General features: G+C 35.7%; 1 protein-coding gene across 4 annotated transcripts in view; it reads left to right on the plus strand.

Moving 5' to 3' along the window:
* FBXL17 (F-box and leucine rich repeat protein 17) overlaps positions 1-12,278 on the plus strand; it is a 497,785-nt gene that overhangs the window by 18,235 nt on the left and 467,272 nt on the right. For all 4 annotated transcript variants that reach the window (XM_086686184.1, XM_086686253.1, XM_086686111.1 and 1 more), the window contains exons 2-3: positions 558-680; positions 5,127-5,384. In XM_086686184.1, coding sequence (XP_086542310.1) covers positions 558-680; positions 5,127-5,384 — 381 coding nt within the window. The remainder of the gene's footprint in view (positions 1-557; positions 681-5,126; positions 5,385-12,278) is intronic.

Consider the following 12,278-nt stretch of genomic DNA (forward strand, 5'->3'; position numbering starts at 1 on the left):
GTTTCTGATAAGGTATCTGAAAGCAAATTCTAGATATCATTTTATTTATAAACACTGAAGTATATATCTAAAATGCATAATACTTATATAAAACGTAACCACGGTATGAACATAACTACAATATAATCAAAGCTTAAAAAGTGAATAATAATTTTCTGATTTCTAATATCTTGTGTTCAGTTTTATCTGATTGTCTCAGAAGAACCTTCTTATAGTTGGTTCAGTTCAGGATCCCAATATGGTCCACACATTGTATTTATTGATACATACCTTAATTGTAAAAATTTTAATACTGGCAAACACACATTTTCTCTCTCTAGAGAGAAATCCCCCTGCTCTCACACCCACTCTTTTTACATAGAAGGTAATGTTAACACACATTCTTAACTCTCATACCCTCTTTAGGGCTGTCCCTAATGATGACTTTTCTAATAATGGCCACTTGTATTCAAGATGATTTTCTGTTTTAAAAGTTAATTTTTTCTAATTAACAAAAAACTGTTCCTGTGCTTTTGAAGTATTTAGCACATATTATATGGTTCTTTTTTTATTTACAGATATTTTCCAATTTATCCCTGGATGAGCGTTGCCTTTCTGCCTCGTTGGTTTGCAAGTACTGGCGTGACCTTTGTTTAGATTTCCAGTTTTGGAAGCAGCTGGATCTTAGTAGTCGTCAGCAGGTATGGAATCCAATTCTAAGAAACACCTTGGCCTACTCAACAAATATCTTTATTTCTCTTCAGAAATCATTTCTTTCATGTTGGAGTTTTTCAAGATAGTAGTTCGAATGACTGTAACTTATAATTCCATGCTTCAGTAATTTTTTTGTGTGAATTTATGTTATAGCTAGGTTCTTGTGATGAAGAAGATATTTAATGTGGATTGGTAATTTTGGGTTGCTTCTTAATCCTTTTGTCTAAGTCCTCTTTGTCTTCTCCCTTTTTTCATTACGTTTAAAGAAAGTTATTAAGCTTTCCCCCCCTTTTTGTAGGAATTATATCATGAATTTTAGTTTAGTAGTAGAACATGATGGCATATGTTTATATAGTACTGCTGATATGCCATGTACTGTTCTCTGGGCTTTACACATACTAAAGCATTTGAATCTTCTAACAACGTTTTGAGTTGATACTATTATTATCCCTTTTAATGTGTTATTATTATACTATTAATTATAGTATCTTTACACTGTTATAGGTGAATAGTATAAGTATTTTTTTTTTTTAATTTTTTTAACGTTTATTTATTTTTGAGACAGAGAGAGAGCATGAACGGGGGAGGGGCAGAGAGAGAGGGAGACACAGAATCGGAAGCATGCTCCAGGCTCTGGGCCATCAGCCCAGAGCCCAAAGCAGGGCTCGAACTCACGGACCGTGAGATCATGACCTGAGCTGAAGTTGGACGCTCAACTGATTGAGCCACCCAGGCGCCCCTAAGTATTTTTTTAAAATTTTTTTGTTAAAGAATTTTAGTTTATTTTGAGTGAGAGAGTGAGAGAGTGTGTGTGTGAGAGAGAGAGATCGGGGGAGGGGCAGAGAGCGAGGAAGAGAGAGAATCCCAAGCAGGCTCTGCACTGTCAGTGCAGAGCTCAATGTGGGGCTCAATCCTATGAACCGTGAGATCATGACCTGAGCTGAAACAGAGTCTGACACTTAACTGACTGAGCCACCCAGGTGCCTCAATAGTTTAAGCATTCTCACACTACTGTTACAGATGAATAAATAGAAGCAAAATGGGCTAAGATATCTTGTTTTTATTTTCCTTTTGATTAATTTTCTAATCTTCCCTATTGCCTGGCTGCCCAATGTGTTCATATGGTGGCATAAGTTAGGAAAAAAGGTAGAGTTAATAGTGCTTATTGCATACAATTTGTTGGACTTGTTGTTTTTTTCTTTTGGACTTGGACTTGATTGTTAGAACTTCTTTTGGGCTTGATTGTTAGAACTTGGCATTGAAATGCATAAAAATATTCAATAAGAATAGGATTTTATGGGAGTACTGAACCTGTTCTAAATCCATGATACTGTTAGGTACTGGTGTGCTGCCACATGTTTAACAACTCCTTTCAAAAACAAATAGAAAGCTGTGATTTGTAATATTTGCTAGTTTTTGTGGTGCAAATGCTCCCACCATGGCTTATTTCAGGCTATGGATGTAATATCACTGAATGTGGTGATGTCCCTGATTTGGAAAGAGGTACACATTGCAGGCTCTTGTGAGTTGGTACAAGCCAACTACATGCAGCATACCACTAGTAGTTTACGTGGGGGGTGTGTGTGTGTATCACTCGTTCACTTTAAACAAAATAAGCAAATCCTGGACATTTATGTGTAAGTTTTCTTTTTGTTTTTCTGCCTCATTGGTTAGAAGCTGAAATAATTACAGAATTAGTCATTTCCCTGCCTGGGTCCATGAAATTTGTGTCCAGGGAGAATAGTGAGTATTTAGTTATTGTGGCTGGTAGAGTGGAAAGAAGTAATGTGAAATAATCCATTGGCTCTTTAGTACTCTTGGATATCTGAGCTGTTTGTTACAAACTCAGGCTAAGAATAGCTTTACCATTCTATTGGTAGTTATGTCTGGAGATGAAAAAAGAAGAAAAGATAAAAGGAGAGCTATGTCCAGGTTTTAACTTTGAAGGTAACTGTCTGTATTTATGCTTTTTCCAGGGAGCATAAAGGTAGTTTCAGCCTTGTCTCTTACTTTTAGTGCTCCTCAGCACTGCAGTTCTTTACTTCTGTTCTAAATTTCGTCATGTGCATCTTCTCTGACCGTTATTTGTACTCAAGGGACTTGAATAATATTAACCCTCTTTTTCTTTTTTATTTATGTTTACTTATTTTTTATTGAAGTCTACTTTTACAGGTGTACAACATAGTGATTTGACAACTCTATATGTAATGCTGTGCTCATCCCAAGTGTAGCTGCCATCTCTCACTGTACAAGGCTATTACCACACCATTCACTATACTCCCTATGCTGTACCTTTCATCCCTGTGACTTATTCCATGATTGGGTATAGAATATGTACAGGTTGATTTTTAAAAAATTATGTTTAAAATTCAGACGGCCATGTGAGTTTTTTACCACATGAATTCTAAGGTTACTCATACTTAGCTTTGAGGTATTTTTCTTACATAAATTAAAACAAATTTTGTTTAACATTTTGTAATTTATTTTTTTGAGAGAGACAGAGTGCGAGCAGGGGAGGGGCAGAGAGAGAGGGAGACACAGAATCTGAAGCAGGTTCCAGCCTGAGCTGTCAACACAGAGCCTGATATGGGGCCCAAACCCATGAACCCTGAGATTATGATCTGAGCTGAGTTGGACACTTAAAGCACCTCTAGCTTTGAGGGTTTTTTTTGATAAAAGGTATTTGTTATGGACATTTGTATGTAATCTTGGATGTGTTCATAAACAAAATGATGTATTTTCTATATATATATATGAGGTAGCATTCTGATAGAAGTAGTAAAGGGACACCTGTTTGGCTTGGTGTCCTACATCAGCTCACGTCATGATTCTACATCTGTGAGTTCGAGCCCTGTGTTAGGCTCTGTGCTGATACAGCCTGGAGCCTTCTTCAGATTCTATGTCTACCTCTCTCTCTGCCCCTCCCTCACTCATGCTATGTCTCTTGTTGTGTCTCAAAAATAAATAAACGTTAATTTTTTTTTTTTTTAAAGGGGCACCTGGGTGTCTCAGTTGGTTAAGTGGTGACTTCAGCTCAGGTCATGATCTCGCCATTCCCAAGTTCGAGTCCCACATCGGTCCCTATGATAACAGCTCAGAGCCTGGAGCCTGTTTCAGAGTCTGTCTTCCTTTCTCTCTGCCCTTTCCCCACTTGTACTCTGTGTGTCTCTTTCTCTCTCTCTCTCTCTTTCAAAAATAAATGTATATTAAAAAAATAAAAAATAAATTTTAAATAAAAAAGTAGTAAAACAATTAAAATTTATATTTTGTGGTAGGGATCATCTAATACTAGGTATAATAAGTTACAATTCATATAATGTGATGACTGATACACACTGTTTGCTGGGTTAAAAATAGAAAACAAAGCAATTAAAATCTCAGTATAATTTTGTGTATTCAAACTTCTTCAAAGTTTAACTTTGAAAGTTAAAGTAACTTTCCTGATAAGGATAGATCTTAGGCTTTCAACGAAAATTAACACATATATTTTTGCTTGGTGTTTTTCCATACCACTTCTGACACGAGATGTGTGGAGTTTTTTTCATTCTAAAAAATTCTCTGATAATAACTGGGTATCTAACAATTCAGTGCAATTCTGACACCAACTCCTGGGGTTAATGCAGACCTCACCGATTATGGGCTTTAGTCCTATAAGACTGTCCCCTCTTCATACACCCCTCACGAGTCCCAGGAGTCACCAGTAGTTCTCACTGACCAGCTGTGACTTCAACAGTTCCCTCTAGTCTTTCCTCAGGTTTGATAATTTGCTAAAATGACTTACAGAACTCAGGAAAATACTTTTACTGGTTTATTGTAAAGGATACAACTCAGGACTGGCCAAATGGAAAAGATGCCTAGGACAAATTACGGGGGTGGAGAAGATGTGGAGCTTCCATAGAGTCTGTGGGCCTGTCACCCCCCTGGCTCCTTAAGGTGTTCGCCAACCTAGAAGCTCTTCAATTTTCATTGCTGAAAAGTTTTTCTAACCTAGTCTCTAGCCCCTGTACCCTCCCAGGAAGTCAGGGGTTGAGGCTGACAGTTACCACTTTCTAATCACATGGTTTTTCTGGTGACCAGACCTCATCGTAAAGGTATCATCTAGGGGCCCCCGTTTAAGTCATTTCATTAGTATAAACTCAAGTGTGGTCAAAAGGGGCTTGTTATGAATAACAAAGGACACTCCTATCAATCAGGAAATTCCAAGAGTTGTGGAGGCTCTGTTCTAGGAATTAGAAACAAAGACTAAGTATGCATTTTATGCTATACCACAGTTCTTGTTATGCTTTAATATTCAATAAGAAGGTTTTGTTTTGATTGTGGTTTTCATGCTGTAATCTAATTATTATTTATTGGGGGAAAACTTAATAAAAGAATAGAAAGTACGTTTCTACTTTTAGCAAAAGTTTAAACTTATTCCTTCTTTTTCCTCCTAGGTCACTGATGAATTATTGGAAAAAATTGCATCAAGAAGTCAGAATATAATTGAAATCAACATTTCTGATTGTCGCAGTATGTCTGATACAGGCGTATGTGTTCTAGCATTTAAGTGTCCTGGACTTCTTAGGTATACAGCCTACAGGTGTAAACAGCTTTCTGACACTTCTATTATTGCGGTTGCCTCTCATTGTCCTTTACTTCAGAAAGTTCATGTAGGCAACCAGGACAAACTTACTGATGAAGGACTCAAACAGGTAAATATTAGCATCTATAAAATGGTTTTACTCTGATTAACTCAAAATGTTTGCTTGAAGCTACACTTTAACACATTATTATATGTTAAAAATAATGCTCAGAGACTAAAATAAGCCATCTTGTTTTTTGTACCCATGGGTGGTTGGTTCAGTAAAATTGATAAATAACTTTGGTGTGTTTTGTAGTGAGTGCCTGAACTTCTGGGACAAGCCATTTTATTTATTTTTTTGTTAGTTAAATTTTATACCAAATTTGGCTTTAGGTTCCAATAGTATGCATTTTGGGTTGGTATGAGGTTTTAAAAATTGACTTTTAATTCCCCTTTTACATTACTAGATGATATGCTTATGTGCTTTAAAATACATATTTTAAAGCATAAATGAAAGTCCAAATTAAGGAGTGTAGAATGAAGTAAAAGCTGCTCATTACCCATATTTGGAACAATAATTGGATTAAAATACTATATTTTATCTTTGACACACTTCCTTTGGAAATGCCATTTAAAATTTTTTTGTCTCAGAGTGGATTATTCATTCATGAGTATTGAATGGATTCTATGTGCCAGGCTCTAGATTTGTGAATATTTAGTAATGTTCCCAGTTTTGTACTAGGTACTTACTGTATTTTAACATGTAACCCTTGAAATAACTTTGTGAAATAGTTGGTATTAAACTCATTTTGTAAAGGGAGAAATTAAAGGTTAGAAAGATTAATTAACTCGCCTAATGTTTAGCAAGTGGTGGAACTGGGGTTTAAAGCTTAGATTCTCCAAAATCTCTTCCATCTTTTGACTTTCCCACTCCAAAAGACTTTGAATAAGGGGGCCTGCTCTGTGAGGGCAGAGGCCCTGCACGTTTCCCACTCCAGCTACGGTTTTCTTGACAAACATTTTTGAAAGAAAGAGCTAATTAATAATTTCATTCAAGAACTTGTCAGGATTAAAGTTTAAATTTAGAAGTGGGGTGTAGTCCTGACACTTCCCAGTAAAAGCAGAATATTGGCAAAGTCCTAGATTTAAATCTGATCTGAAATGAACTTAGAAGAAGATTGCTAAATTTAAACATTACATATGAATTAATTGAAAGCTCAGTATTAGAAGGAATTTGGGGAGATTCTGTCTTAAGCAGTACTGGGTGTGTCAATCTAATTTATGTATTAAAAATGCTAAAATGTATAAGGGAGACTGTTCTGTCTGCAAAGGCAAATTGTGCAATAACACCGTTATTTGTTTTAGTATCTGTCCTGATCATTTCTGCTATATATACAATCACCCACTAGTGGAATGAAGTTCTTATATGTATTAGAACAAATTAATCTTTAACGGGAAATTATAAATTTTGTTGACATGGCATGATTTTTTTTGTGATAGAAATCTGTTGGCAAATTATACTTTATAATGAGACATTTATAGAGGTCTGTGTATTTATAAAGTTGACTAAATCTGTTGTATTTTTAAACATGATATAATATGAATAGTTGAGCAGACTGTTAAGGGTGTTTGTGGTAAGAATAAGATCATAACTATGATTGAAATAGAGGGAAAATAAAAAGTCCTTTAAGGAACAAGAGTTAATATGCCAATCAAGTACCATGAATTTACCTAACCTCTACAACTTCTCTAGAATGTAAGATATCTTGGAACCTATAAATTTATGATTAGATGTTTGCTTCAGATTTTCATGGCTCTTTTTTAAATACATATATTTTTGATTTTTAGAAAGAGAGAGAGTGCACGGGAGTGGGGGAAAAGGGCAGAAGGAGAGAGAGAATCTTAAGCAGGCTCCATTCTCAGCCCAGAGCCTGGCAAAGGATCTCACAAATGGATCTCAGAACCATGAGAGATCATGACCTGAGCTGGAATCAGAAGCTTAACCAACTGAGCCACCCAGGTGCCCCATAGGCAAATATTTTAAATCAATTTTTGGAAACATGCTCAAAGAGCTAGTGGAAAGTATGGACAAACAACTAAAAGTTTTAGAAACTAAAAGAATTCTAGAAAATGATGTATCGAAAAATTGAGATAGTAATAAAGATCTAGAAATTATCAAAAGGAACTAAATTGTAATTCTGGAGCTAAAAAGTACAATAACTGATACTAAAATATTTTCTAGAGGGATGCAGCATCAGATAGGGGTAGGCAGGAAAGAATGAGTGAACCTGGAGATGAAACAAAGTGAATTACTGTGTCTGAGAAGAAAAAGAAAAAAAGAATGAGGAAAAGTGAATAGAGTCTGAAGGGCCTGTGGGATATCACTAAGGAGAACAACATTTGCATTATGATTGTCCCAAAAGGAGAAGGGAGAGAGAAAGAGAAAGAATATTTGGAGAAATAATTACTAAAACGTACCAAATTTGATGTGAAAGACATGAATCTGTATATCCAAGAAACTCAGTGAACTCCAGGCAGATTAATTTCAAAGAAGCCTACAATGAGACACATGATAGTATGATTGTCAAAAGCCACAGACAAATAGAGAATCTTGAAAGCAGCAACAAGAGTAGTGTCTCTTAGCATACAAGGGATCTTTAATAAGATTAACAATTGATTTTTCATGCAAAACCTTGGAACCAGAAAGCAGTGTGCTGATGTAAGTTCTGAGAGAGAAAATATCAAACAATTTGATATTTGACAAAACTATTCTTTAAGTATGAAGTCAACATTAAGATATTCTCAGGTAAACAAAAAGTGAGGGAAGGGGCACCTGGTTGGCTCAGTCAGTGGAGTATGTGACTCTTAATCTTGGGGCTGTAGATTTGGGCCCTGAATTGGGTATTAGATATTACTTAAAAAAAAAAATCTTCAAAAAAAAAAAAAAAGGAATTCATCGTTAGTAAATCTGCTTTACACAAAATGCTAAAAAGAGCATGATAGCTATATAGGTAAATATAAAAGATAGTTTTACTTCACTTTTGGTTTGTAATTCCTCATTTTTTCCTATGTGATTGAAGAAAAGCAAATGTATAGAGTGAAGATTATAAATCTATGTTCATGGGCACGTAATGTGTAAAAGTGTAATCTATGATAATACTGTAAGTAGAAGGAGTAGAGACATAGCACCATCGTGTATACTGTTGACACTATGTTGGTATTGTTCAGATTATGCATTATAAGTTTATGATGTTAATTGTAGTCTCCATGGTAACCATTAAGAAAATAACTGAATATGTGTAGGAAAGTAATGGGAAGAGAATCAAATGGTATACTGCATAAAATCTATTAAATACAAAAAATGTGGTAATGGAGGAATTGAGGAACAAAAAACATTTAAGACCTACAGTAAGCAAATAGTTTCTAAATGGCAGAAGTAAATCCTTCCTTGCCAGTAGTTACTTTATTTTTTTTTTTTTAATTTTTAAAGTTTATTTTATTTTGAGAGAGAGAGAGCATGGGAGGGACAGAGAGCAGTGGGGAGAGAAAGAGTCCCACCACCAGCTCAGAACCTGATGGGCTTGAACACACAAACTGTGAGATCATGAGCTAATCTGAAACCAAGAGTCAGACACTTCACCCACCGAGCCATCCAGGCGCCCCTATCAGTAGTTACTTTAAGTTAAATAGATTAGTTGGAGCACCTGGCAGGCTCAGTCAGTAGGGCATGTGACTTTTTTTTTTTAAAGGTGTTAAGTAATCTCTACACCAAATGTGGGGCTTGAATTCATAACCTCAAGATCAAGAGTCATATGCTCTTCCAACTGAGCCAGCCAGCTGCTCTAAGCAAGCAGTTCTTCAATTTTTTTTTTTTTTAACGTTCATTTTTTTTTTAAGTTTATTTATTCTGAGAGACACAGACACAGTGCAAGCAGGGGAGGGACAGAGAGAGGGAGCAAGAGAGAGAATCCCAAGTAGACTCCACACCACCAGCTCAAAGCCTAATGTGGGGCTTAAACTCATGAACTGTGAGATCACGACCTGAGCTGAAACCAAGAGTCAGATGCCTAACTGACTAAGCCACCCATGCAACCCAAATAAATGTTCATTTATTTTTGAGAGATAGAGAGTGCGAGCAGGGAAGGGACAGAGAGCAACAGAGGATCTGAAGCAGGCTATGTGCTGAAAGCAGCAAGCCCAATGCAGGGCTTGAACTCATGAACTGTGAGATCGTGGCCTGAGCCGAAGTCAGCTGCTTAACCAACTGAGCCACCCTGGTGCCCCTAAGCATTCAGCTCTTGATCTCATAGTCATGAGTTCAAGCTCCACATTGGGTGTGGAGTCTACTTAAAAAAAAAGTTAGATTATACTGTAAAAGACAAAGATTGGCAGAATGGTTAAGAAGATAACTGTACCTATCATGTCTATAAGAGACTCATTTTTTGATAGAGACAGAATGAAGTTGAAAGTAAAGGATGGAAAAAAGATACTCCATTCATTCCCACCAACAGTGTGAGAGGGTTATCCTTTCGCTGCATCTTTTTGCTCACATTTGTTGTTGCCTGTGTTGTTAATTTGAACCATTTTGACAGGTGGAAGGCGGTATCTTATTTTGGTTTTTATTTGTATTTTCCTGATGATGAGTGATGTTGAGCATTTTTTCATGTGTCTGTTAGCCATTTGTATGTATTCTCTGGAAAGCTCATGGGGTGGGGGTTTCTCAGAAAGTTAGAACTAGAATTACTCCATGACCCAACAATTGCACTACTAAGTATTTATCCAAAGAATACAAAAATACTGGTTCAGAGGGGCATATGCACCCATGTTTATAGCAGCACTGTCAACAATAGCCAAATTGTGGAAAGAACCTAAATGTCCATCAACTGATGGATACATGTGTGACACACATGTATGATGGAATATTACTCAGCCATCGTTTCATTCAAAACGAATGAAATCTTGTCATTTGCAACAATGTGGATGGAACTAGAGAGTATTATGCTAAGTGAAATAAGTCAGAGAAAGGCAAATACCACGTGATTTTGCTCAGATGTACAGTTTAAGAAACAAAACAGATGAGCATAGGGGAAAGAAGGAAAAATAAGATAGAAACAGAGAGAGAGGCAGATTATAAGAGACTTTATAGAGGACAGACTGAGGGTTGCTGGAGTAGAGGTGGGTGGAGGTATAGGCTGAATGGGTGATGGGCATTAAGGAGGACACTTGTTGGGATGAGCACTCAGTGTTACATGTAAGTGATGAATCCCTAAATTCTACTGATATCAATACTACACTATATGTTAACTAACTTGAATTTAAGTAAAAAAAAAAAAAGATTCTGTTCAAATGCTAATAACCAAGTAGCTATATTATCATCAGAAAAAAATCAATTTTAAGTCAAACAAGTTTATAGTAGACACTGAAGCTCATTATATATTGATGAGTTTCAATTTCTCAGGAAGATAGAACATTTATAAGCATATATATACTTAATAACAGAGCTCCTAAATATAGGAAACAAAAGTGGAAAGGTTTGAAGGGAGAGATAGGTAATTCTCCATTAATAATTAGAAACTTTAATACTGCACTTCAGTGATGGCTACAACAACCAGACCGAAGATCAACGAAGAAATGGAGGACCTGAACAGTGCTATAAACCAATTATACCTAACAGACATATATAATACAATCTACAATAGAATATATATGCTTTTCAAGTACACATGAAACATTTTCAAGATTAGACTACAAACAAGTCTTAGTAAGTTGAAAAGATTGAAATCATGCAAGTTTCTTTTGTGATCACAGTGAAACAAATCTAGAAATCAGTAACAAAAGGAAAATTCGAAAATGTATGAATATGTGGAAGTTAAGCAACACACTTTTGTACAGCCATTGGGTTATAGAGGAAATGATAAGGGAAATTGGAAAATACCTTGAAATGAATGAAAATTAAGACACAATACACAAAAAGTTATGGGATGCAACAAAAGTAGTGCTCAGAGGGAATTTCATGGCTGTGAAAGCTTACATTACAAAGAAAGAAAAATCTGAAATTAGTAACCTAAATGTACACCTGAAGGAACTTGAAAAAGAAGTTAGCAGAAGGGAGGAAATAATGATCTGAGATAAATGAAGCAGAAAACAGAAAACTAGTTTTTCTGAAAATACTAACAAAAATGACAAATCTTTGAGTAAGAAAACAAAGAAGACTCAACTCACTAAATCAGAAATTTAAGCGTGAGCATTCCCACCAACTTTATAGAAATAATAACAGTTCTACAAGAAAATTAAGAGCAACAATACACCAACCAACTGGGTGGCCTAGATGAAATGGGCAAATTCCTAGAAATACACAAATGGCAAAAACTGATTGAAGAAGAAGTAGAAAATCTTCTACAACAAGTAAGGAGATTGAACCAGTAATAAAAATCCTCTCCAAAAAGAAAAGACAGAAGTCAGATGGCTTCCCTCATGAATTTCCTCAAACATATAAAGAATTAATACCGTCCCTTCTTAAACTTTTCCAAAATATTTAAGACGCAGCAAGCAGTACTTCCTAACTCCTATGAGACCAGCATTAGCCTGATTTTGAAGCCAAAGACACTTCCAGAGAAGACAATTACAGAACAGGATCCTTGATAAGTATAAATGCAAAAAAATGTCAAAAAAATAGCAAGCAGAAGCCAGAAACATATTAAAAGGATTATGTATTATGACCAAGTGTGATTTATTCCTTGATTGCAAAAGTGGCTCAATCAAGCCACTGATGAAAATCAATCAGTGTACTATATCACATAACTAGAATGGAGGAAGAACTCACATAATCATCTTACTTGGTGTAGAAAATGCATTTGGTGATTCTAGTATCTTTCCATGTTAAAATCATGCAATAAACTAGGAATGGAAGGACACTTCCTCAACGTAATAAAGTCCATATATATCAAAACTATTGTTAATATACTCAATGGTGAATGACTGAAAAATTTTCCCTTAAGTTCAGGAATGAAACCACGATGCCCAC

This window comes from Puma concolor, chromosome A1, assembly GCF_028749965.1.
Source record: "Puma concolor isolate L17-30 chromosome A1, mPumCon1.1.hap2, whole genome shotgun sequence".
In the NCBI taxonomy this organism is placed as follows: domain Eukaryota; kingdom Metazoa; phylum Chordata; class Mammalia; order Carnivora; family Felidae; genus Puma; species Puma concolor.